The sequence below is a fragment of the Balearica regulorum genome, chromosome 5 (assembly GCF_011004875.1).
Source record: "Balearica regulorum gibbericeps isolate bBalReg1 chromosome 5, bBalReg1.pri, whole genome shotgun sequence".
NCBI lineage: Eukaryota > Metazoa > Chordata > Aves > Gruiformes > Gruidae > Balearica > Balearica regulorum.
The window spans coordinates 42,227,591-42,249,332 of record NC_046188.1 but is presented as its reverse complement, the minus strand read 5'-3'; the positions used below and the strand labels follow the sequence as shown (position 1 = coordinate 42,249,332).

General features: G+C 43.3%; 1 protein-coding gene across 2 annotated transcripts in view; it reads right to left on the bottom strand.

The window, feature by feature from the left end:
• LTK (leukocyte receptor tyrosine kinase) overlaps positions 1 to 21,742 on the bottom strand; it is a 107,658-nt gene that overhangs the window by 6,589 nt on the left and 79,327 nt on the right. For both annotated transcript variants that reach the window (XM_075754451.1, XM_075754452.1), the window contains 13 exons: positions 20,636 to 20,767; positions 19,947 to 20,103; positions 18,874 to 19,056; positions 18,234 to 18,332; positions 17,593 to 17,745; positions 16,736 to 16,846; positions 15,900 to 16,086; positions 14,967 to 15,057; positions 12,477 to 12,541; positions 9,767 to 9,896; positions 7,247 to 7,344; positions 4,509 to 4,601; positions 3,826 to 3,927 (listed from right to left, as the gene is read on the bottom strand). In XM_075754451.1, the coding sequence (XP_075610566.1) occupies positions 3,826 to 3,927; positions 4,509 to 4,601; positions 7,247 to 7,344; positions 9,767 to 9,896; positions 12,477 to 12,541; positions 14,967 to 15,057; positions 15,900 to 16,086; positions 16,736 to 16,846; positions 17,593 to 17,745; positions 18,234 to 18,332; positions 18,874 to 19,056; positions 19,947 to 20,103; positions 20,636 to 20,767 (1,601 nt within the window). The remainder of the gene's footprint in view (positions 1 to 3,825; positions 3,928 to 4,508; positions 4,602 to 7,246; positions 7,345 to 9,766; positions 9,897 to 12,476; positions 12,542 to 14,966; positions 15,058 to 15,899; positions 16,087 to 16,735; positions 16,847 to 17,592; positions 17,746 to 18,233; positions 18,333 to 18,873; positions 19,057 to 19,946; positions 20,104 to 20,635; positions 20,768 to 21,742) is intronic.

Below are 21,742 nucleotides of genomic sequence, written 5' to 3'. Positions count from 1 at the left end.
GTAAAGCTGCCGGGGGAGGGGAACCTCAATTCGTCCCACTCCTACCAGTTTGATGCAAGTGCCAGCAATAGATGCCCAGAGCTGGGAGAAGGACCACAGGTCAGCAGGAGAGCACCTGAGGTGCAGCACAAAGGAACTCCAGCTGCTCCAGTCAGCCAGCTTCATCGGGGCCCAACTTAGATGCATCTGTGCAAATGTACGTAGCATGGGGAACAAACAAGAGGAGCTGGAGACGCGCGTATGCCTGCAGGGCTGTGATCTCATTGGCATCACAGAGACGTGGTGGAATGGCTCATATGACTGGGGTGTTGGGATGGAAGGATATAGGCTCTTTAGGAAGGACAGATAGGGGAGACGAGGAGGGGGTGTCACCCTCTGTGTCAATGACCAGCTGGAATGCATGGAGCTCCACCTGGGGATGGATGAGGAGCCAATGGAGAGCTTATGGGTCAAGATTAAAGGGAGGGCAGGGACAGGGCACACTGTAGTGGGGCGTCTGCTACAGGCCACCCGACCAGGGAGACCAAGCAGATGCGGCCCTCTATAGGCAGATAGGAGCAGCCTCACATTCATAAGCCCTGGTCCTCGTGGAGGACTTCACCCACCCCAACAGCTGTTGGAGAGACAACACAGCAGGGCATAAGCAATCCATGAGATTCCTGGAATGCATTGATGATAACTTCCTTCTCCAAGCGACGGCGGAGCCAACGAGGAGAGGTGCCATGCTGGACCTTATTCTCACCAACAAGGAAGGGCTGGTGGGGAATGTAAAGCTCAAGGGCAGCCTTGGCTGCAGTGACCATGAAATGGTGGAGTTCAAGATCCTCAGGGCAGCAAGGAAGGTGCACAGCAAACTCATTACCCTGGACTTCAGGAGAGCAGACTCTGGCCTGTTCAGGGACCTGCTTGGTAGAGTACCATGGGGAAAAAGCCCTGGAAGGAACAGGGGCCCAAGACCGCTGGCTAGTATTCAAGGATCACCTCCTCCAAGCTCAGGAGCAACGCATCCCAACAAAGAGGAAGTCAGGCAAAAACATCTGGAAGCCTGCATGGATGACCAATGAGCTCCTGGGAGAAACTCAAACACAAAAAGGAAGCCTTTTCAATCAAAGAAATTGTCCGAGCAGCCAGAGATCAGGTTAGGAAAGCTAAAGCCCTGATAGAATTAAATCTGTCCAAGAACATCAAGGGCAACCAGAAAAGCTTCCATAGATACATCAGTGATAAAAGGAAGACAAGGGAAAATGTGGGCATTCTCCAGAAGGAAAGGGGAGACCTGGTTACCCAGGACAGGGAGAAGGCCGAGGTACTCAACCACTTCTTTGCCTCAGCCTTCACCAGCAAGTGCCCTAGCCACACTGCCCAAGTTGCAGGAGACAAAGGCAGGGACTGGGAGAATGACTAACTGCCCACTGTAGCAGAAGATCAGGTTCAAGACCATCTAAGGAACCTGAAGGTGCACAAGTCTGTGGGACCTGCTGAGATGCATCCACAGATCCTGAGGCAACTGTCAGGTGAAGTTGCTAAGCCACTATCCATCATATTTGAGAAGTCGTGGCAGTGCAGTGAAGTTCCCACTGACTGGAAAAGGAGAAACATAACCCCCATTTTTAAGAAAGGAAAAAAGGAAGACCCAGGGAACTACAGGCCGGTCAGTCTCATCTCTCTGCCTGGCAAGATCATGGAGCATATCCTCCTGGAAACTATGCTAAGGCATGTGGATAATAAGGAGGTGATTGGTGACAGCCAGCATGGTTCACTAAGGGCAAATTGTGCCTGACAAATTCGGTGGCTTCTGTGACAGGGTTACTGTGTTGGAAGATAAGGGAAGAACTGATGTCACCTACCTGGACTTATGCAAAGCATTTGACACTGTCCTAAATGGCATTCTTGTCTCTAAATTGGAGAGGCATGGATTCGATGGATGGACCACTTGGTGGATCAGGAATTGGCTGGATGGTGAATGGTGCAATGTCCAAGTAGAGACCAGTGATGAGTGGCGTTCCTCAGGGGCTGGTACTGGGACTGGCACTAACATCTTTGTTGGTGACATGGACAGCACCCTCAGCAAGTTTGCTGACGACACCAAGCTGTGTGGTGCGGTCGACATGCTGGAGGGAAGGGATACCACCCAGAGGGACCTTGACAGGCTAGAGAGGTGGGCCCATGCAAACCTCATGAAGTTCAACAAGGCCAAATGCAAAGTCCTGCACATGGGTCAGGGCAATCCCAAGCCCAGCTACAGGTTCGGTGGAGAATGGATTGAGAGCAGCCCTGAGCAGAAGGGCTTGGGGGTGTTGGTGGATGAGAAGCTCAACATGAGCCAGCAATGTGCACTCACAGCCCAGAAAGCCAACCGTATCCTGGGCTGCATCAAAAGAACCAAGGGAGGTGATTCTGCCCCTCTACTCTGCTCTTGTGAGACTCCACCTGGAGTACTGTGTCCAGCTCTGGGGCCCCCAGGATAAGAAGGACATGGACCTGTTGGAGCGAGTCCAGAGGAGGGCCATGAGGATGATCAGAGGACTGGAGGACCTCTCCTATAAGGACAGGCTGAGAGAGTTGGGGTTATTCAGCCTGGAGAAAAGAAGGCTCTGGGGAAACCTTCTAGCAGCCTTCCAGTACCTGAAGGGGGCCTACAGGAAAGCTGGAAAGGAACTGGTTACAAGGGCATGGAGCGATAGAACAAGGGGTGATGGCCTTAAGCTGAAGGAGGGGAGATTTAGATTAAGCTAATAGGAAGAAATTCTTTACTGTGAGGGTGGTGAGGCACTGCAACAGGTTGCCCAGAGAGGTTGTGGATGCCCCCTCCCTGGAAGTGTTCAAGGCCAGGTTGGACGGGGCTTTGGGCAACCTGGTCTAGTGGAGGGTGTCCCTGGCCATGGCAGGGAGGTTGGAACTAGATGATCTTTAAGGTCCCTTCCAACCCAAACCATTCTATGATTCTGTGATTCTATGACTTCAGCAGGGTCAGAATTTTAAAAGTCAGTATTTGCTTCAAAGGTAGAAGAAATTTCCAGTACACGCATGTTACTTATAATAGCCTACAGGAACTGTAGCACTTTCCTTCAAAATACTTAGTGCTGGCTGCTCACAGTTAAGCGCTGATAAGCAATCCCTTGTCTTCCGGCATCACTAACAACTTCAGGAAACTGGGTCAGTGTGGCATTTAAGGAAATGTCTCAGTACAGTATATTGAAGAATCTACTGTACAGGGAGAGAGGCGTTCTTAAGCAACTGGAAAGCTTCCATTCCTCAGCACCTGTGCATGAATGTGCTACTGTTGAGGGGGTGCTTATTTTAAAGAACGATCAAGTTACATGAAGAATCAATATATAAATATTGTTTCCTCAGCAACCATCAAGGACTTCTGATTAAATCTGCTGTCATTTAATACACAACAGAAAAAAATCACACAGAAGTGTACAGAGAGAGTAATTTACAAGACACATAAGCAGGCCTCGTCACTGATAGAAACTGAGGGGTAGATACTGACGGTTGAGGGAAGATTCTCATGGTATTTGGATTTTTAACAGACAACTTTGGAATCTAAACTTCTTTCTCTTTTCACTTCTTTATTGCCTTTATATGATACTCTGCATTTATGTATAGCAAATATTACCTCCATTTACATCAGATTTTTTAATTCTTATTTAGAATTCTTTAGACATGCTTTTACTGACTGCAGAGGGAAGACTTCTTATATTTTTCTGGAAAATTCTGACATTTTTTAAGGTTCCTGCTGATCAGACATTTTTTTCTTGAGTAGCACATTTCTTGACCCTTATCACTGAGTAGCAGAAGTGATTAAAAGACATTTGTTACCAGGTATCAGTTTTGGAGGTGAAAATGCCCTCTAGAAAAGCTTCTGGTGGCATCCACTTGACAGGAAGCATGGCTCTTCCTCCCTTGCGGTAGTAACTTGCTCTGGGAAACATAAAATGCATGGGGAATAACGCACAGTCTGAAAGGGCTCAGATATATAAAAGATCTTATCACCACAGCAACAGCAGCTGGGGATTGCGTGCGGCAATGGGGGCCAAGTGAGAAAAAAGTCATCAACACAAATAACGCATTCAAGCAGTATTTTATACCCTCTTTGCAACTGGGATGAAAACTGAGGATGTTGAAGGTGCACAGATGACATCATCTTTGCTGCTGGTTTGCACAGGGTGTTGATGCAGCAAGTCTTCTTGACGCCAGAAATTGAGAATTAGGGTGGGGGTTTTTTTAAGATTATTTATGATAAAATAGCTAATAAATTTGCCTATGCTTGGTTTAGTGTCCACCTGTGTTTGCAGTGCTCCCTGGGGCCCAGTCTGAAATAAACACTGTTGAAGCAGGCATAGATGTGTTAATTTACAGTCTGTTAACTCCAGTTACTTAACTGGTAATCAAATTCAGACACATAATGGATGGTTCCACTGCTTCAGATTCCATGAGACACTTCAAACCAGTCAAAAAAGGTTGCCAAGTTATTCGAAGGACTGAAATGGCCTTTCACTTACCTGTAAATATCCCTGGCCATCCCAAAGTCACCAATCTTGGCTATTCGTCCTGCGCCGGTGCAGGTCAAAAGGCAATTCCTTGCAGCTATATCTCTTTAAAAAAAAAATAAATTATTATTTCTAATTCTAAACTCTTAAGTAGCTAAAGAAATAAAGAAAGAACATTAGACCCAATCCTGCAAGTCTTAGTTGAGTCATCATTACACAAATGATGAGAAGAGCCTTATTAAAAATAAGAAATAATGTCAGCTACCTTATCTTTTTTATTACCCATAATTGTTAAACTGCATTTACATTATATTTTCTACCCCGTGTTTACCAAGCATTCCCCACTGCCATCACCTTTCACTAAGGCAGAAAACAGGGTCAATGCCAGACCAGGGACAGATCCAACCTCTTTTGGTTCAACCACATTATGATAGATTTCTTTCTCGGTCTACTTTTTTTTTTAAAGAGTGGCATCTCAGCAGTGTCTCCATCAGTTACAGATGTAATGCTATTGGGTAGTCTTAGTAAAATGCCTTAAAAGTCAATGTAAGACCAGATTTGTTAAACTCTTGCTTTGTTGCTTCTGGATATCTCCTGCGGAGCCAAGCAAAGCTACAGATGGGAGCAGCCGTTTGCTGGGTGCAGGTTTAGCTTGTGACAAATGGCAGTGATGACTGCAGTGGCCAAGACTGAAGGATTTGTGTTCTCTTTAAATACGCATTCTGAAAAGGAACTCATTAAAAATCATAGCACTGTGGGGGTCCTGTTGACTGCCAAGAAAAATGAGCTCCCTGAACAACTCATCTGTTTCTTCCCACTGCCAGCCTTGAAAAATCCCTCAGGATTTGGAAGTCAAACTTTCTCTTCCACCATCAGCTGTGACTCCTAGATGACAAGACCTGCCCTTAGTGACATTTCCACAAGCCCACTACACTACCTTTGCCCCTAGGATACCTGTTATCTGTAATGATAACCTTCTTCCCTTCCCTATTAACTCTAAGTAATATTGACATCACTAACTAATACAAATACAGAACCTGAACAAAATTCCTTCTATACCAATTTCCTGAATTGTTGGCTAAAATAAAATTATTCCATTCCCAGGCTGCTTATACTAAAGATCTAACAGTGCAAAAACTGACCCAGAGAGGTGTTTTTTTAAAAAAAGTGATATGCTGCTGTTAAAAGAGTCAAGCACTAGTTTCTTCCATTTCCCTCCTGAAATGGAGATTGGTCTTGAGCAATAACAGCTGGCCTGTCCATTTGTTGCCATAAATGTTAGAAGCTTTATGTGATGACTGCTGGGCTCAGTGACATATGATAAGAAAACCGGGGAACATCCACCTGACAAGAGAAGTGAAAATTGGTTTTATAAAACACTTGTGGAGAAAATTTCTGTCGAGTTTCTATTGGACTTCTTGCAGTACAAGAAAAATTGGTCCTTATCATAAATTCAATAGCTCAGGGTAGGTGGAGGTGGATGAAGGATATTACTATTACAGTAAGGATTTTTTAAAAATAATGCTGTAGCGATTAGCTCTGAAGTTTCCAATTAGAATACTGATCCTCTCACATATTATTAAGAGATCCAAGAGCCAAAACTTGTTGCACGCTCTTACTGCTCTTTTTTACTGACAGAAAGCTCAAATCCCTTTTTTAAAGGAATTTATTTATTGTTCCAATATAAAGGAGACTGGAAACTCTCAGATGCTCTAATAATAAAGCCATAACATATCCCATATCTCAATATGCTCTGATTGTTGCTTGCCACTTGTTCCCCTCAGTTTCTCCAGTCTCTGCCCACTCTTGCCTAGCTCTGCCTCTTTGTTCTGTGCAATGTCACGCGTATGTACACGTGCTTGTGCGTGTGGGTGAATCAGTTGTCTACTTGCATAACTCCAGGCTGCATGCCGGTTTAGTTAGAGCCTGTGTGACCCTTTTGTGTGCAGGCCTCTCCTCTCCTTTACACACAAGGGCTGAACTCAGCATGGAGTTCATACTCAGGAAGGAATTCAGTTGCACGCTATGCCTGGGAACATTATGAGCTGAAACAGCTCTTAATCAGAAGCAAAGGAGTCCAGTATCCCACTGGGAATTTTAAAAGGCTACCTATAACAACCTTTACCTCTTCTATAATATTTTGTTCTTATTTGAAGCCTGCCATATCAACGTTTTCTTACTCTACAAAAGAGGAAAAAGAGGTGTGGACAGACAAATACGGGCTCCCCAAGACCACAGAGCAAGTCAGCCGCTGAGCTGGGAAGGAAGCCTCAGAACTGTGGGTTTTCCTCCTATTATCCCTGTTCTACCCTTCTGTAGTCAATGGCTCAAATATCATGGGCTGTCCTGTGCTGATAGGATAGGGAAAACATTAAGTCAAGATAGGGATATCAGAAAAGAGAAATACCACCTTAGTGTCTCACGAGCTAATACAGAGTGACACTACCATCTAGTGGAGTACAGGGCTAATCTCAAATGTGTCTACACTGTAGGCACCTGAAAATTAACGCTTGAAACTGTTCACTGCGAACAGAAGTTTCCTTTTTCCCCAGCAGTGCAAAGAGCAGTGCAGAGCCTAACTCCTACCAAAAAACAGCGAGACCAGCCTGGACATCTAAGCACAGGCCTGTATTGGTAGAGGAAATCTCTGTGTCCCTCCCGGGGATTAATGCTGTCTGATCCACTGCAAATAGAAACTGTGTGAGCTTTACGCACCTAGGGATACATCAAAAGGGACTGTTTCTCCTCACCTGTGGATGAAATGATTCTCTTCCAGATATTTACAGCCGCAGGCAATATCCCTAGCTATGTTCAGCAGGTCCTGCATTGTTAGCGTGGATGGCTGATTCTGGAAAAGGACACACAGAAAATGGTAAGGGAAGAATAGTGGAGTAGAGGAACATAGTTCAGGCAGGGGATAATCAGAGAGGGGCAGAAGAAGGGAAAGGGAGAGACATATGTACAGGGCAGGTGAAGGGTTAAATGAGTCAGGAGCAAAGAGGAATATAAGCAGATCAAAAGTAAAGAGTTAGAAAATGAGTAAACTCTTATTTAAGCCAAAAAACTTTGAGAAGATTTCACTTGCAAGCACAGTGCGTGAGTGCAAACTGGTGACAGTTACGGCCTGGCCTGAATAGCCTAGTAAAGGGGGTGGGAGACAGCTATTCCCTACTGGTGTTGGACTTTGCAAAATCAAAAGACAAGTAGGTTTAAAAGGTGATATGGGACCCACTCACTTTTAAAGAGTGAGTTAATAAATTAACAACAGAAATTAGCACATGAGCGCAGAGAGAGAGAGCAAAGATGCACAAGTGCACATCTCTGCACCAGCAGTCAGCATCCATCAACTTACCTGTTCTTGTGGAAGGACAGAGATTACCCTCAGGAGCAGTATGCAAAAAAAGGATGCTTTACCACAGCACTCCGGGACCAGTACTAGGCCTTCACTATCTGCACTTCCCAGGTGAGAACAATAAAGAAGACTCTCCAGGAGCCCTGCTTATTTTCATCCCATCGTTTATTTCCCCATAGGGAAATTTCCTTGGTGCTTCTCCAGAAACTTCTGTATTGCTCTCGGGAAGGGTGGGGAGAGATTACTACACTGCTGATCAAAAGCCCAAGAGATATCAAATAAATTGTTCTTTTTAAGGCTGCTTTTGTTTCCGGATGCTGTTATCGCTGCAATTTCTCATGCTTAAACCACATAACATACGCTACAGCCATTGAGCGCTATTTTTATTGGCTAGGCAAATTATTGTACAAAGCTCTTGGACATCTGCCAGGGAGAATGATTATGGTTATAAAGTAGGCATTTCTGGAGAGGGAATGAAGAGCAAGGAGGAGCAATAGAACCACAGACTTCCAGACCTCATCTCTGCTCTGGGATCCCTCAGTCAGAAGACTGTGATGGAAAAGCATTTTCTCTGCAGCCAGGGAAACTTGTTGTGAAATACATTAATGCTGGGGCTAGTTCTGTTTTTGGAAAAGGTATACAGGGACACGTTTTTGAGTACAAAGGGGACGTCAGCTATTGTATTTGCTATCTGCCATCATACTAGCTAACATAGCAGCAGGTTTGTTTTCACGTGACATTCAAAAAATAACTGTTCTTTACATTACAACTATGCATAATATTCAAACAGGAGTATTTATTATTCTCTGCTGCCCACAGACTTTATCTGTTCACAGAAATTGTACCACTTTCACTATAAATGCCAAAAATAAAGATATACAAACTCCTCCATCTGGGTGCTGCTATACCACTGTAAGTGTATTTAATGAGTATATTTAGTCCTGTATGAGGAAGAGACAATGCTCAATCTTTTAACAACATGTTAATACCAGCATAGGAGCATACACACATGAAGCTATTTTGTTGTAACTATTGGGAGTGTATGTGTGTGTGGAGGAGGAGCTGTGCGACTGCATTGTGAGGCACCAGCCGGCCTCCTCTTGCCCCTGTAGGGAGCCAGCAAAGGCACCTCAATACAACAAGAAATAACGTAGAATCAGGCCTAACTCTTTTTTTTTTTAAGTTTCCACTCAAGCAGAGACAGATACTTATTTAAGAGAGGTGCCCAGGATCACACTGTTAAGAAGCAACAATACATATCTGGAATTAGCTATTTATTATAAGAACATTGAAACTAATTAATTCCAAATATTCACTGTACTTGGTTGGCATCAATATAGTATTAGAAATCAGAGGTAATTTGCAAAAACTCTCATGACAGCTTTTTATGAAAGTGTTTTTTGTTTAAACAAAAATATTTGACTTGGTAATTTCATTCACATTGATTTAAATCCCTGTCACAGTGCTACATGCAGGCTCAGCTCTTCAACTAGCATAAATTTGTGCTCTCCATATGGTGCTGATGCACACCTGCTGAGGACCCGGTGCTACAAATTTCCATTACTGCATATCAGTGTTATAACTTCAGCTCCTCACACACCATCACAGTGCACAGAAAACAAGGCAGACATTGAGGAAAGCAAGCCCCTTAATTTGTAGTCCAACTGACAGAGAACTCCGGAATGGCAGGACAGGATTTTACTCTTTCCTCTTCAGTTACTAATAGACTGGAGTTCAGGCTTGCTTCCATTTTCTCTCACTGACATCTGCTTACGTCAAGCAAACAGACATATGTATCCAGAAGTTTGTAGGAGCTGGAACACATACACAGCCCTTCAGTGCTTTTATCCAATTGATAAAAATAACAAAACCAGTTGTACTAAGATCAACCACAAGCCTAGCAGGGAAGTTATCTCACCACCCTGGGTCGGTTCTGCCGAAGAAAGCTCTTCATATCTCCTCCGGCCATGAGCTCAAGCAGAATGAAGCGAGGCAGCGTCTGTAGGCTAACACCGATGCACTGCACAATATTTTGGTGATTGAACTTACTGAAAGCCAAAATCACAGCAACATGGAAGAGAAAGACAGCATTAGTACCTGGCCAACTTCCGTCACACTCACTGTGCCTTGAGCTTTGACAACCTGGATTGAAGCAAATCCTGAGGCAGTGCAAGTCACCAAACAAATTCCCACCTCAGCCATATCAAAATGCCTCTCTAGTTATGACAGCCCCAAGATCAGGGTTATGCCTGGCTATGGACATGAACGGCTTTCAACAGAAGGTACGAAAAGCTGAAAGTAAAGCAGAGCCTTCTGTCTGTGAAGAGAGAATTTAATGGACACACTGACTGAAAGATGAGGTGACGTGAGAGGGAAGAGAAAGATAAGCACTTCAAATATGCAAATATTATTGGCATTTGTGAAACAAAGTCCTGACCAGTGGGGATTTTAATTCAGCATTGGTTATTTTAAATATACTGCTGTCTAGTTTGGTGGACTCAGTTCAGTATCTAGTCTGCCAAAGAGGGACTCAGCTAATACCTTCTGCAGCAGCTGCTTATGTGATGGCTTTCTGCTGAGACTGTCAAGAAGCTCAGTAAGACTCACTCATTAGAAAGCAGCATCTTCCCTTGGATAGTGATTACCTGGATAATACAGGAACTAAAAAGGGAAAGGAAGTTGGGAAGAGAAAGTCACGTGCTACTAAGTGAATCAAAGCACTCTGTAATCAATTCAAATTGCTCTTTAAAAAAGCATACATCAGTGTTACCTCCTGTTCTGCTGCCAAAGATCTTGCAGACCTCAGGAAGTAGCACATGTCATGAGATTCATGCTTTAATAGCAGAAAACCAGCATCTAGGTATGAGCTGGGCCAACAATGAGAAGAGGTATTTCATGTTGCACAAATTAAAAATGCATAAATTCTGATCACTTACAATCAACCCTGACTATACTATTATTTTAAAGTCACCCTTGACTATACTGTTGTTTTAAGGTTATGGATTTGGGTTAATGAAGCAATTTCCAACACTGGAATACTTAAAGTACAGATGGTAAATAAGAATGGATGTCTGTTATCTTTTCCAGGCAGCTTTTATACATCTCTTAGTTCACTGTCAGAAGGTCATGCAGGTGAGACATTATGAAGGTTCTGTCAAGCTTGCAAAGACATCAAAAGCCAGAACAGATCTAAGAGAAGGGGCCACACTGTGAAAAGGGCTGTGTTCCATCTGTGCAAGCTACACTCACAGAGCTGTATTCACTACCTTATCCCTGCAGAGGTTTCAGAGTGTGTCACTCAGCTATATTTGTGCAAAGAAAGTGTAAAAGTCCAGGAACATCATTGCAAAAAGCATTTACTTGTGGCAAACAGTTCTACAGATAGGAAAAGCAAAAAGGCTGCACGTACTCTCAGCTACTGACTGGAGCCACAATGGGAAAAGTTTTTCACACTTTCTCCTTGTTCAGCTGCCAAACCTGCTCTTATAAAAACTGTTACTTTTATTTGCAAGAGATAATATTGTTTAAGCCCTAGCATCCAAGCCTAAAAACTTACCTCCCTGCCACACAGCCTGTGTTGTACCACCTTGGTGCTGATCTTATAGAGGCTGAACTTCTGAGTCACTGCACTGGTGGCGCTAATCTTTAGCTTTCCTATTGCTTTCTGTTTCATCATTGAAAATTTGTTTTAGCAAGGTCTTTGGGACATGATTTATACTTAGTAAAAGGGCAATGGGATTCTTTGAAAAGGAAAACATTTCAAACGCAGAACATGTTTGTACAAAAATGTGCCTTTTTACTCCTCCGAACGTGACCAGCAGATCCAACCAGCAGAAATTTTTGTCGAGATGTTGTACTGGTTTTGGGTGGGATAGTTAATTTTCTTCACAGTAGCTCATGTGGTGTTATGTTTTGGATTTGTGAGCAAAACAGTATTGATAACACATTGATATTTTAGCTATTGCTAATCAGGGCTTACACAGCGTTAAGGCTTTTCACACTGCTCTGCCAGTGAGTAGGCTGGGGGTGCAAAAAAAGTTGGGAGGGGACGCAGCTGGGACAGCTGACCCCAACTGACTAAGGGGATATTCCATACTATACGACATCATGCTAGCAATAAAAGCGGAGGGAAGAAGGAGGAAGGGCGGGGGTGCGTGTGTGTCATTCAGAGTTTGGCATTAGTCTTCCCAAGTAACCATTAGGTGTGACGGAGCCCTGCTTTCCTGGAAATGGCTGAACACCTGCCTGCCGATGGGAAGTGGTGAATGAATTCTTTACGTTGCTTTGCTTGTGCACATAGCTTTTGCTTTACCTATTACACTGTTTTTATCTCAACCCATGAGTTTTCTTGCCCTTCCGATTCTCTTCCCCATCCCACTGCTGCATGGGGTTGAGCTGCCTACTGGCGTTAAACCACAACAGATGTGCAACAAAAGAACCTCAGTTACCTTGTTTGAGATGAACAAGTAGCTGAAACCAGTAACTCATGTGCTACTAAAATGCCATCTGGTGAAAAATAACGCTGGATTTCTTTTCTGCACCCAAGCAAGTGGATCAATGATTTTTATTAACTGCATTGCTCTTTTTTTTTCCCCGCCCACCATCAGTATAAAACCCTTAAACTATACCTGATAATCAATGCTTCCATCAGGAAATCCATCTCATCCTGCTCAGAGCAGACTTCAGGCAGGGTCTGTTGAGAGGTGAAAACAGTAAGGACCATCCCACCAAAGAATTGAGAACATTTAGGTGACCACCAAAGGAAAAAGAAAAAAAGAATGAGCATGTAACATGTGAATTACTTCAGAAACCTGCTCATCTTTTCAGTGCCCAGTTTATTGGACTGCACATGACCCATTTGGTACTTAAACTTAGAACAGGAAACGGGTGACCTACTTGGAGATTTTTTTTTGTGTGCATTTAACTATATGCAGTGTTCTGGAGCAAAATAGCTTTGGGTGCACATCAAGAAAAGCATTAGGTGGGGAATTACAGATCTAGTAAGCACTTTCAAATGACAGGTGTTAATTTATGCTCCCTTTTCTATATGTCTGCATTGCAACACATGCTTCCATGTCACGACACACAGAGCCACATGCTTTAATTGTGTCGCATGGCCTTACAGCTTTCTCTCCTGCCAGCAGATTTGGACAGCATCTGCCACTGATAAACATGAATTGAGGGCGCAGGCAGCAGCAGAAGCAGTGCCTGCTACTGTGCCCACTGTTTTAACATTATGGGATGGTTTGGCCACAGCTGTGTGTGGTGCCTGCTGCCAAACTGCACACAGAGAGGTGGGACGTTTACTGCTCAGTGTGGTGTGGCTGGCATGGAAACAGTTCTTGTCATCAGCAGTGTGGGCCACAGATGACAGGGTTGCATTTTGCTATCTCAAATAAGTGATTGCTTCACACAGGACAGTGTAGATGATCTATTAAATTGGCGGAACAGCCGCAAACAATATGCGGAGTATGTTGCAAATATATTTTTTAATTTATTCACGGTCTGCACCTGCTTCTTTGGCAAAGTCAGATCAGGACCGATACGCTCCAAGGTGAGCACGGCCACAGCTTGAGCCCCATGGATACTCTACCAGTTTCCAGCCGGGGAGAACAGCAGCCTTTTGATGATGTTCAGGGTGTTCATTTTACAGGGAACTGCGTGAACAAGTGGGCAGACAGGGCCCTAACAAGTAGCCATCGTTGCTGAGACTTGCAAAACTGGTGACACCCTCGCTGGATTATCACAACTGAACAATACGGCAATCTACTTCTGTTTGCCACTGTGCCACGGTGCTTCCTCTAGTCTGGACAGTGGAACTGGGTTGGGCTGTTACAATGACTTGCTCGTGCCTGTTCTGGGTTTTCATGCACGTTACTCGCTCAGTGGCACAGGGAAGTTCATAACAAAATGCGAGAATACACGATCCTTTCAATTTTTTTTTTTTTTTTTATAAAGAGGGTTTTGAAAGATGGGACAAATAACAAGAGAACTTCTTTTTATTAATGAAATCTCCATTTTGGGCTGAACTCATAGAAGTAGATTTGGTTCTCTGAGTCACAAGCTTATAAAAGAACAAAAGCAGGCTATGAGCATCCTTAGCCTCAGGGCTGAGTAACTGACAAATCCTGAGGCAACAGCAGTAATTTCACAGAAAACCAGCCTGTTATCTCTTGCCATTAATGACATGGAAATTAGCATGATATTACAATATATTTTCATAGGAAGCATATTTAACACTGTGCAATACTAAGAGACTACCTGAAAGTTTCACATATGGTAGACAAACACTACTCTCTGTATAAAGGAAATGTAAAACTGAGAAACAATACAAGTTTTGCAATAAGGTAATGTCATGTGAAAAACTTAGAAGAAAGCACTCAAAACCACTGAAATGCAGAAGTAATGATATATGCACATTACTATAAATATTTACTGTTTGCTGTCACATAAACGCTTCATACTGATATTTGCCATGGCTTTCTTTTTATACAAGATTTAGAAATCCTCTTCTTGTCTGCACTGCCCCCAAAATGTCCATTTGTTGCTATTTCCCCCCCTCCCCCAATGTTTCTTTTTTTTTTCTTGGCTACTCAGATCTATAAATCATTGGGGCTGAAAAGCCATTGTGGCAAATTTTCTGCTTCTCTGCTGGGGTGAACTGATGGTTCTGTGTTGATTTCAAGGGAGCTATATTTATTTACATTGATAGAGAATTTGTTATTTTATTTTACCTAATAATATTATGCAGTCTCCAGGTGACTAATTCACACAACCTCACATCTGAGGGCACTGGTTCTATCTCTCCTGAGCACGGGAAAGGAGCCCACAAAAGAGATTGCCCTGTTTAGATTCTCCTCCTAGTTAGATCAAAACTTACAACCATTAGGCATGCAGCAAACAAGACAGATGCTTTGCTTTCAACCTGTTGCAAGTGCCACACAGCTTAAAAATCAAAATTTATAATTCCCAGATGCAGCAACGTGTGGAAGTCTGCATCGCTCACATGCATATGTCATTATGCATGTGATGAACATGAATCTCCAACTGGAATAGTAATAAGATAATATGGCTCTTCTGGGTAATTATTGTTGTATAAGAAATTTGTAGGTACTGACCTTGATAGCCACTTGAAGAGGGTTGGGATCCCCTGCAATGCCTACCACAGTTCCCTCATAAACCTCGCCAAATGCACCATGTCCTAGTGCCCTGGAAAAAACAGAGAGAACAGATGTTACTATGGACCTGGATCCAGCATTGGCCAATCTCTTCTCTTCATCCAGTCCAACAACGAAACCTTCTGTATGAGATGGAATGAACAACAGAGTTTTGTTTTCATCTCAAAGCTTCTGAAAATAACTTCTCAGTATTTTCTGGCACTGTCATTAAAGCAGGGAGGTTGGATCCTTAATGGTTCTAAAAAAAAAAAAAAAAAAAAGCAGCCTGCTCATTCCTAGGGCCCTATCAACAAGTATGGCAATAGCAAGGCAAGAAAGAACTGGAGAACAGAATAAGGCAGCTGCAAGCTGATGTCTTCAGGAGATGGTTTAAGAATGATGAAGTTTTTCCTTCTAAAGTTTATATAACTTTGATCGATATCATCTGGATGGTATGGAGATGAAGAGCGTGTATTTCCTTGTGACAGGTAATTTCCTTGTGACAGGAAATGCTGAAAAAGAAATACTGCTATAGATTTGGAAGGGAGTTAGTGCCAGGTGGCAAGTGTAATCCAGGACATCACATAAAAACACAGAGGTGAAATACCCTATGCGCTGCATGGGAATACGGAACATGAGACTCATGAATTTAAACTTCTACCCTGAGAACTTTATGGAATTAAAGTATCTTAGAGAACATAACAGGTGTTGCATCTGTCATATTTTGTCTGGCTTGGATTAGGTGCTTTCCAGTTAGTCAGACAGGTGGCCCTCGTTTTCTTGTCCTGAATACTTGATGATGAGTAAAACAAGCACGTGAGCCCTTCCTCTGCCTCTGCTTCAGGCTGCCTTTCCTCTCCTGTGCCAGAGAGCAACCCCTGCAGCAAGCCTTACCGAAGCAGAGAGATGTTCTTCCGTGGGATCTCCTTCAGCTCGCTCAGAGTGGCAGCTTTCCCTGCAAAGCAGTAGTTGGGGTTGTAATCTGTCATGATGGCTGATGTGCGGATTTTGCTCAGTTTATATTCCGGGCTCTGCAGTCGTGCTCTGGCTCCTTCCAGCTGCTGCTTCTTAAGGTGGTAAACTGCAGGTGGGGACGCAAATAAAAACGCACAAACAAGATCAACAACTGGAGAGAAAAGATAATGCTGGCCACACAAAACTAAAAGAAACCAACTCCATAATTATAAATGCTCAAGAAGCGTCTTTAGCTCACCAGTATCATGCTCTTCTCCATGCTCTGTAGGGATTTAATATTGGATATGCAGTCTTATTCCTACAGAGTCCTAATCACCTGGGAGCAACTTAGGTTTTCTCTGCTTCTTTGTACATTGGCTGAGGAAAGGGTGCTCTACAAGACACCTTGCTGGCATCGAGCCCCCAAAAGCACAGCCTCTCCCTGAATGAATTATATGTTCAATTACACACTGTGAATTCAGCCTACATAACAGCGGCCACTAAAGAAACACCTGCTAAGAGGGCTTTCCAGGCTCTTTTCTCTGCAGCAAATACAGTACAGAGGAGTCCTTGCCCCTTGGGACTATACGTGTGCCTAATGATGAGGCAGTGACGTTTTCTATCACTTCTTTCTCCCTGTCCTGATCTAATTGGGAGAGCACAACACTCTGGCTCCAAGTATTAAAAGTAGTGGCATGTGGTTGGGTGGTCGTCTTTTGCCAAATTTAACTGGGAAAAGCCAAGTCAAAGGGTGATAAGGAGTAAGTCTTTCTTACTGATAGATAGGCTGCCACAAGTGAGGATCATTCCAAGCACCACAATCACAGCCACCACAGCTAGGAGGAGTGGGAGAGGCAGGTGTCCCTCTGGGATAGGGCCCTGGGGCACTGGAAAAAGAAAAACAGAGATGCATTAATCAGAAAGCAACCAGGGTTGTTGTAAAACATTACTCCGATGGTTGCTCCTATTTCAGAAAACAATACAGAGATCATGGCCAGACCATCTTATAAAAATTACAGCCAATCCTTCTACAGTCTTGGAGGTTGAAAAAATACCTAAATAATTTTTAAAACATTGTGAAGATAGACAAGTGATAAAACACAGATTTCTTATCCATTCTTCAGTTTTTTATAAGTGGGTAACATCACTGCTTACAAGTTGAAACACTCTACAGTCTTGATGCTTTGGAGTTCCAAGAAACTGTGTCAGGAAATAACAGTGAATACCAGGCATCCGCTGAACAGGCACAGTGGGAAACTGCTGTGGAAGGAAGTAATTTGTGGCTTAAATAACTCAGCAGTAGGTGGTATGTGATACCGGAGAGGTATTTACGCTTAAATATCTGATACACTGTGCCCATTCAGGAAATTTACACTGTGTCTCTTTACAGATATTTTACCTTCTACCTAATCCAAACCTGAATGTTGGAGATGGTGACAAAGAGGCAGCTCAGCATGTAAGGAAAGGACATCAGGAATTTTCAGTCATATGTTTGACTGACATTTCTCATAACACTGTGTTCATTGGAGCCACTAGCTGTAACTTGGGGAACGGACCATCAAAAAAGCCATGAGGAGAGATGATACAAAAGAATACAGATGTTGTCCAATGAGGATAAAACTTCACATCTTACCAGTGCAGGTGACATTGTCGTTGGCTAGCACAGCCCCCATCTCACATTGGCAGACGGGCAGGTTGGTGTCAGGGTCTCGCTTACAGTTGTCTGAGTGGCAGTGGCTGCAGTTAAGATAGATCTGAACCTCCACCTCTCCATGGCTCTCCATGGCTGAATGAGGAACCAGACACAAGAGGGTTTAGTTTAACTTTTCCCATCTTGTTCCGATAAGGAAAAAATAGAGCTGGTGCCTACACCTTCTCCCCTTCTCTGCAGCAGAGCAGATAGTCCAACACAATGTAGACACATGTCAAAAACCTTAGGCTGGCCAGGAGGGAAGAAGGAATTGGGTCCCTCAAGCAAACAGAGAGGTCTTGAAGTGAATTGACCTGGAAATGTCTGGGACTGAGGATGTGCAGTAAACTTGATGACTGGTGTCTCTCCTGGCTTAGAGATTGAGAGGAAAAAGGTCCCAGAACACTACAGATGTATTTAAAGAAATGACCACAGCTAAAGATCTGGCCAGCAGAGTGAAATATATCTGAATTAAATGCATAAAAAGACAAGACAGGAGGAGAGGGAGCAGGAAAGAGGAAATAGAGAGGAGGAAGGAAAAAGGAGGAAGAAAAGAACTAAGAGGAGTAAGAAGTATATTGTACCTGCCAGGGGATGTAAGAAGATCTCTCCAATGGGGTTCACAAAAGAGATGCCATCCAGCCCACCAGCTGTGATATCATCATTATCAGAGGCATGCCCCCCTGGGGAAAGAAGAGTATGGCTAGCTGAGCAGAGCTGCATGCTGCAAAAATGTGATTTCTCTGAAGTGCTGCATTTGTTGCTGACTCTTATCACCCGGGATCACTCTGCAACCTTCCTGTGATATTAATATGTATAGTGCCCTTGATGGATAATGCTCACTTGACTCAGCCAGTACTAAGGCTAGTGAAGTGACTTATTCCAATGTAGGTTTCTCAGTTCAGCAAAGTAAAAATGTATTTGCTTTAAACAGAAAAAAAGGAAACGAAACGCTTTCTCTGGACAACATGGGAATGAAAGAAGGGGTGATTCAGCAAGCCTTCCAAATGCTAAATCACATAGAAACACTTCTATAACCTTGATTTCCCCAATTACAGAGAGATGGCAGAGAGAGTGAGGCAGGTTTCATACTGTTTGTCTTGAAGTATCTGTGAATCACGTTCTGCAGTAGTGTACCTCTGCACTAAGAGCTCTAGCCCTTACCTGCAGGTGCTCTGAAGTGCACAAAATTAGACAGCGTGACTATTCCTCCAACAGACCTACCTCTGTAGCCTCCACCTCCTCCACCAGAAGTACAAGCTCCTCCTCCCCCACCAAAACCACCGGAGGTGGCCCACTGGAGCTTGGTTAGTGCTTGGGGACAAGCTTGACCCCCTTCTCCACCTTCTAGAAGGGACTTCCCAGCCTGAGGAAGTAGAGTCTCATCTTGCCAGCCACCACCTCCACCTTCACAGTCAGAGAGTGAGAGAACAAAACAGGAACAGGTGAGGGAAGCACAAGCAGAGTAAAGTAGGAGAGATACTGTAGAGAGACAAAGATTGGCCCATATTAATTTCTTAAGTGTCTGCATTCAAGTTAATTCCTCCTTTAAGGTTAATAGAATACACAGACGAGCTCCCTGCGACCATGGATAATAACAAAGTGGAAACATAATGCACAACTTGTGGTGTGTGCTGCATAACCAGCACCTTAGCACCAGTTTCTAGTGGCATTAAGGAAATAAGAAGCCCACCACTCTCCTTTGGGATAACTGGTTAGGGCTTTAAGTCATGTAAGATACTGAAGTCCCCAGGGAAATAAAAAATAAACTGAATTTCCTCATACCCCTCTAGTGGCCCCTCTATAAGGCTATTACAGCAGGAGATGGAGAACCACTAGAACTTTTTTGTCTCTTAGGAATGGATTCTAGGCACAGCTGTTACAAGATTATAAATAAACTTCCATTTCTGGTATAATTCCCACAATATAACTCTTGTTGTTAGGGTTTCAGGGGAGTAACAGGGAAAAAGTTTTCTCTTCAAAGGCCATTGTTACAGTGTGGAAGACTGGGCTCCATCCCTCAAATACCATTTCTACTGAGTCATTTCAAAGAAGAGAGGAGCCCTCCTATGGAATAGCCTCTACTGGAGCACTCATCACCTGTCCTGTGCATTCTCTTTTTATCTGGTGACACACCAGATAAGAAGACATCCTTTATAGACTACCAGCGTATTTCTAACATCTACTGCCACAGAAAAACTCCAAAAGACGAAAGAGAAGCCCCTCACTTCATATCTATGGGACAACTTGTGTATTCAGCCATCTGATTCAGACCCTGTGTGGTTTGAGCATCTCACCTGCTGCCCCAGTCCTGCCACTGACTCCAGGTACTGCAGTGCTGTTCTCAAATTGCTCCAGAGGTACGTCATCCAGGGAGCTGTCCTGAGCCTTCAGGTAGGCTTTTCCTCCTCCTCCTGCTGCGATGAGCAAAGGTTCGAAAATCCCATCCTTCTGCTGGAAAACCCCCCATCAAACATCAGAAAAACTTCACATCCCTTGGATATGTGAACTCACATAAACTCATCAAAAAGCATGAAAGCATCTCAAAGAAGACTGGCCCAAGGCCAGGGCAATGCTACCAATTGTTTCATAACTGTATGACAAAAATGTTTTACACAGTGTTTCCATGTACAAAAATAACTGTTTAACTGAACACCAGGGGTTTGGGGGATTTTTTTGGTAGGACTGCTGCCAGTATTAAAGTGGCATCCCGGTGTGATTCCCAGACATGAGCTGTCAAGAATTGAGGAACCAGTTCAGGTAGCTTAGTAACAGTGATAAGTATTATCAAGGATATGAAAAGAGATAAAGAATGTAAATTAAAAAGACAAAGAGAGAAAGAAGGATTCGGGCAGGGGGAGAGAGAGAGAGACTCCTTTTCCATCACCTTTTTTTAAGAACTGAGTATTATATGCCATGATTGACAGTGAAAGCCAGTTGCTCTGCTGGACAGTGCTCAAACAGGATGCAAAGAGGAAATACTCACTCTAAAGATGTAGGTTGCTCCTCCTCCACCCCCACCTCCTCCAACCCAGTCCTTCAGGTCCTTTTTTTTTTTGTAATCTTCTTCAATGAGAGATGACTCCCCTAAGCAGATCTTCTGGGTTTCAGGATTGCCCTGAAACGAGACAAGAGATGCGCCTATATATCAGCAAAGTCCAACTCTTGAGATCTGTCTGTATATATCAGTATAATATTGTTTGTGATGTATATCAGACATATATAAATCAGTATATAACCTGTGTGGAAAGTGAATTCTTCTACAAGGACCAACAGCTGAGGGATGGATCTATCTGTTACCTCTGATTTGCAAACTCACATTACACATGCAAGTGAAAATACAAATGCTCACAGAAAAAAACCCAAAGCAATACAGCAATAACTCATTACTGATATCACATAATTAATATTTTGCATATTTAAAACTTCTTATGCCCAAGAAAATTAAAATATGTTTGAATTATGGATTCATTCTCAGAACTTCCTTACTGCAGTATTTATTAGGTATTTCTCAACGTCATCATAAATGCACAAAACAGACAGAAATCATCTGCAAATAGTTACGAGTGAACTACTGACACATCTTGGAACAGAAATCTGGAGTCCCAGCTTCCTATTCCAGCTAAATACTAGAGGGCACTGAAAAGGCTGAAAAAGTAAAGATAGTTTGTCCATCTTAGATTATTTTTGTGTGTGTGTGTGTGTGTGTGAGAGAGACACTGGGTTCCAGGAGTTTCAATGGCTTTGTAAATCTGCCCAGCTTCTCTCAGATGATGAAGTCTGAATGATTTCAGAAGCTGCTATGTTGTGTCAATGCAGGTGAAATCCCTACTGGTGTGGGCCAAGTCACATATCTGGGCCAGAAGCGTGATGCCAGTTTTACTGCCTGTATCCTCTCATTCAAAGAGGAGGACAAAAGATGACAAGGTAGCTGAGGACCAGGGAAAAGGAACTGGGGTACGTCTAAGGAGACAGAACGAAGGTTTGGAGCTGCAGAACTTCTTCAGAGAAAGGAAGACAAACATTAGTTACCCAACATATAGATTCATCGGGATTTCCAAAGCCAAAGAAAGTCAGGCTTTGGAAGTGGGAA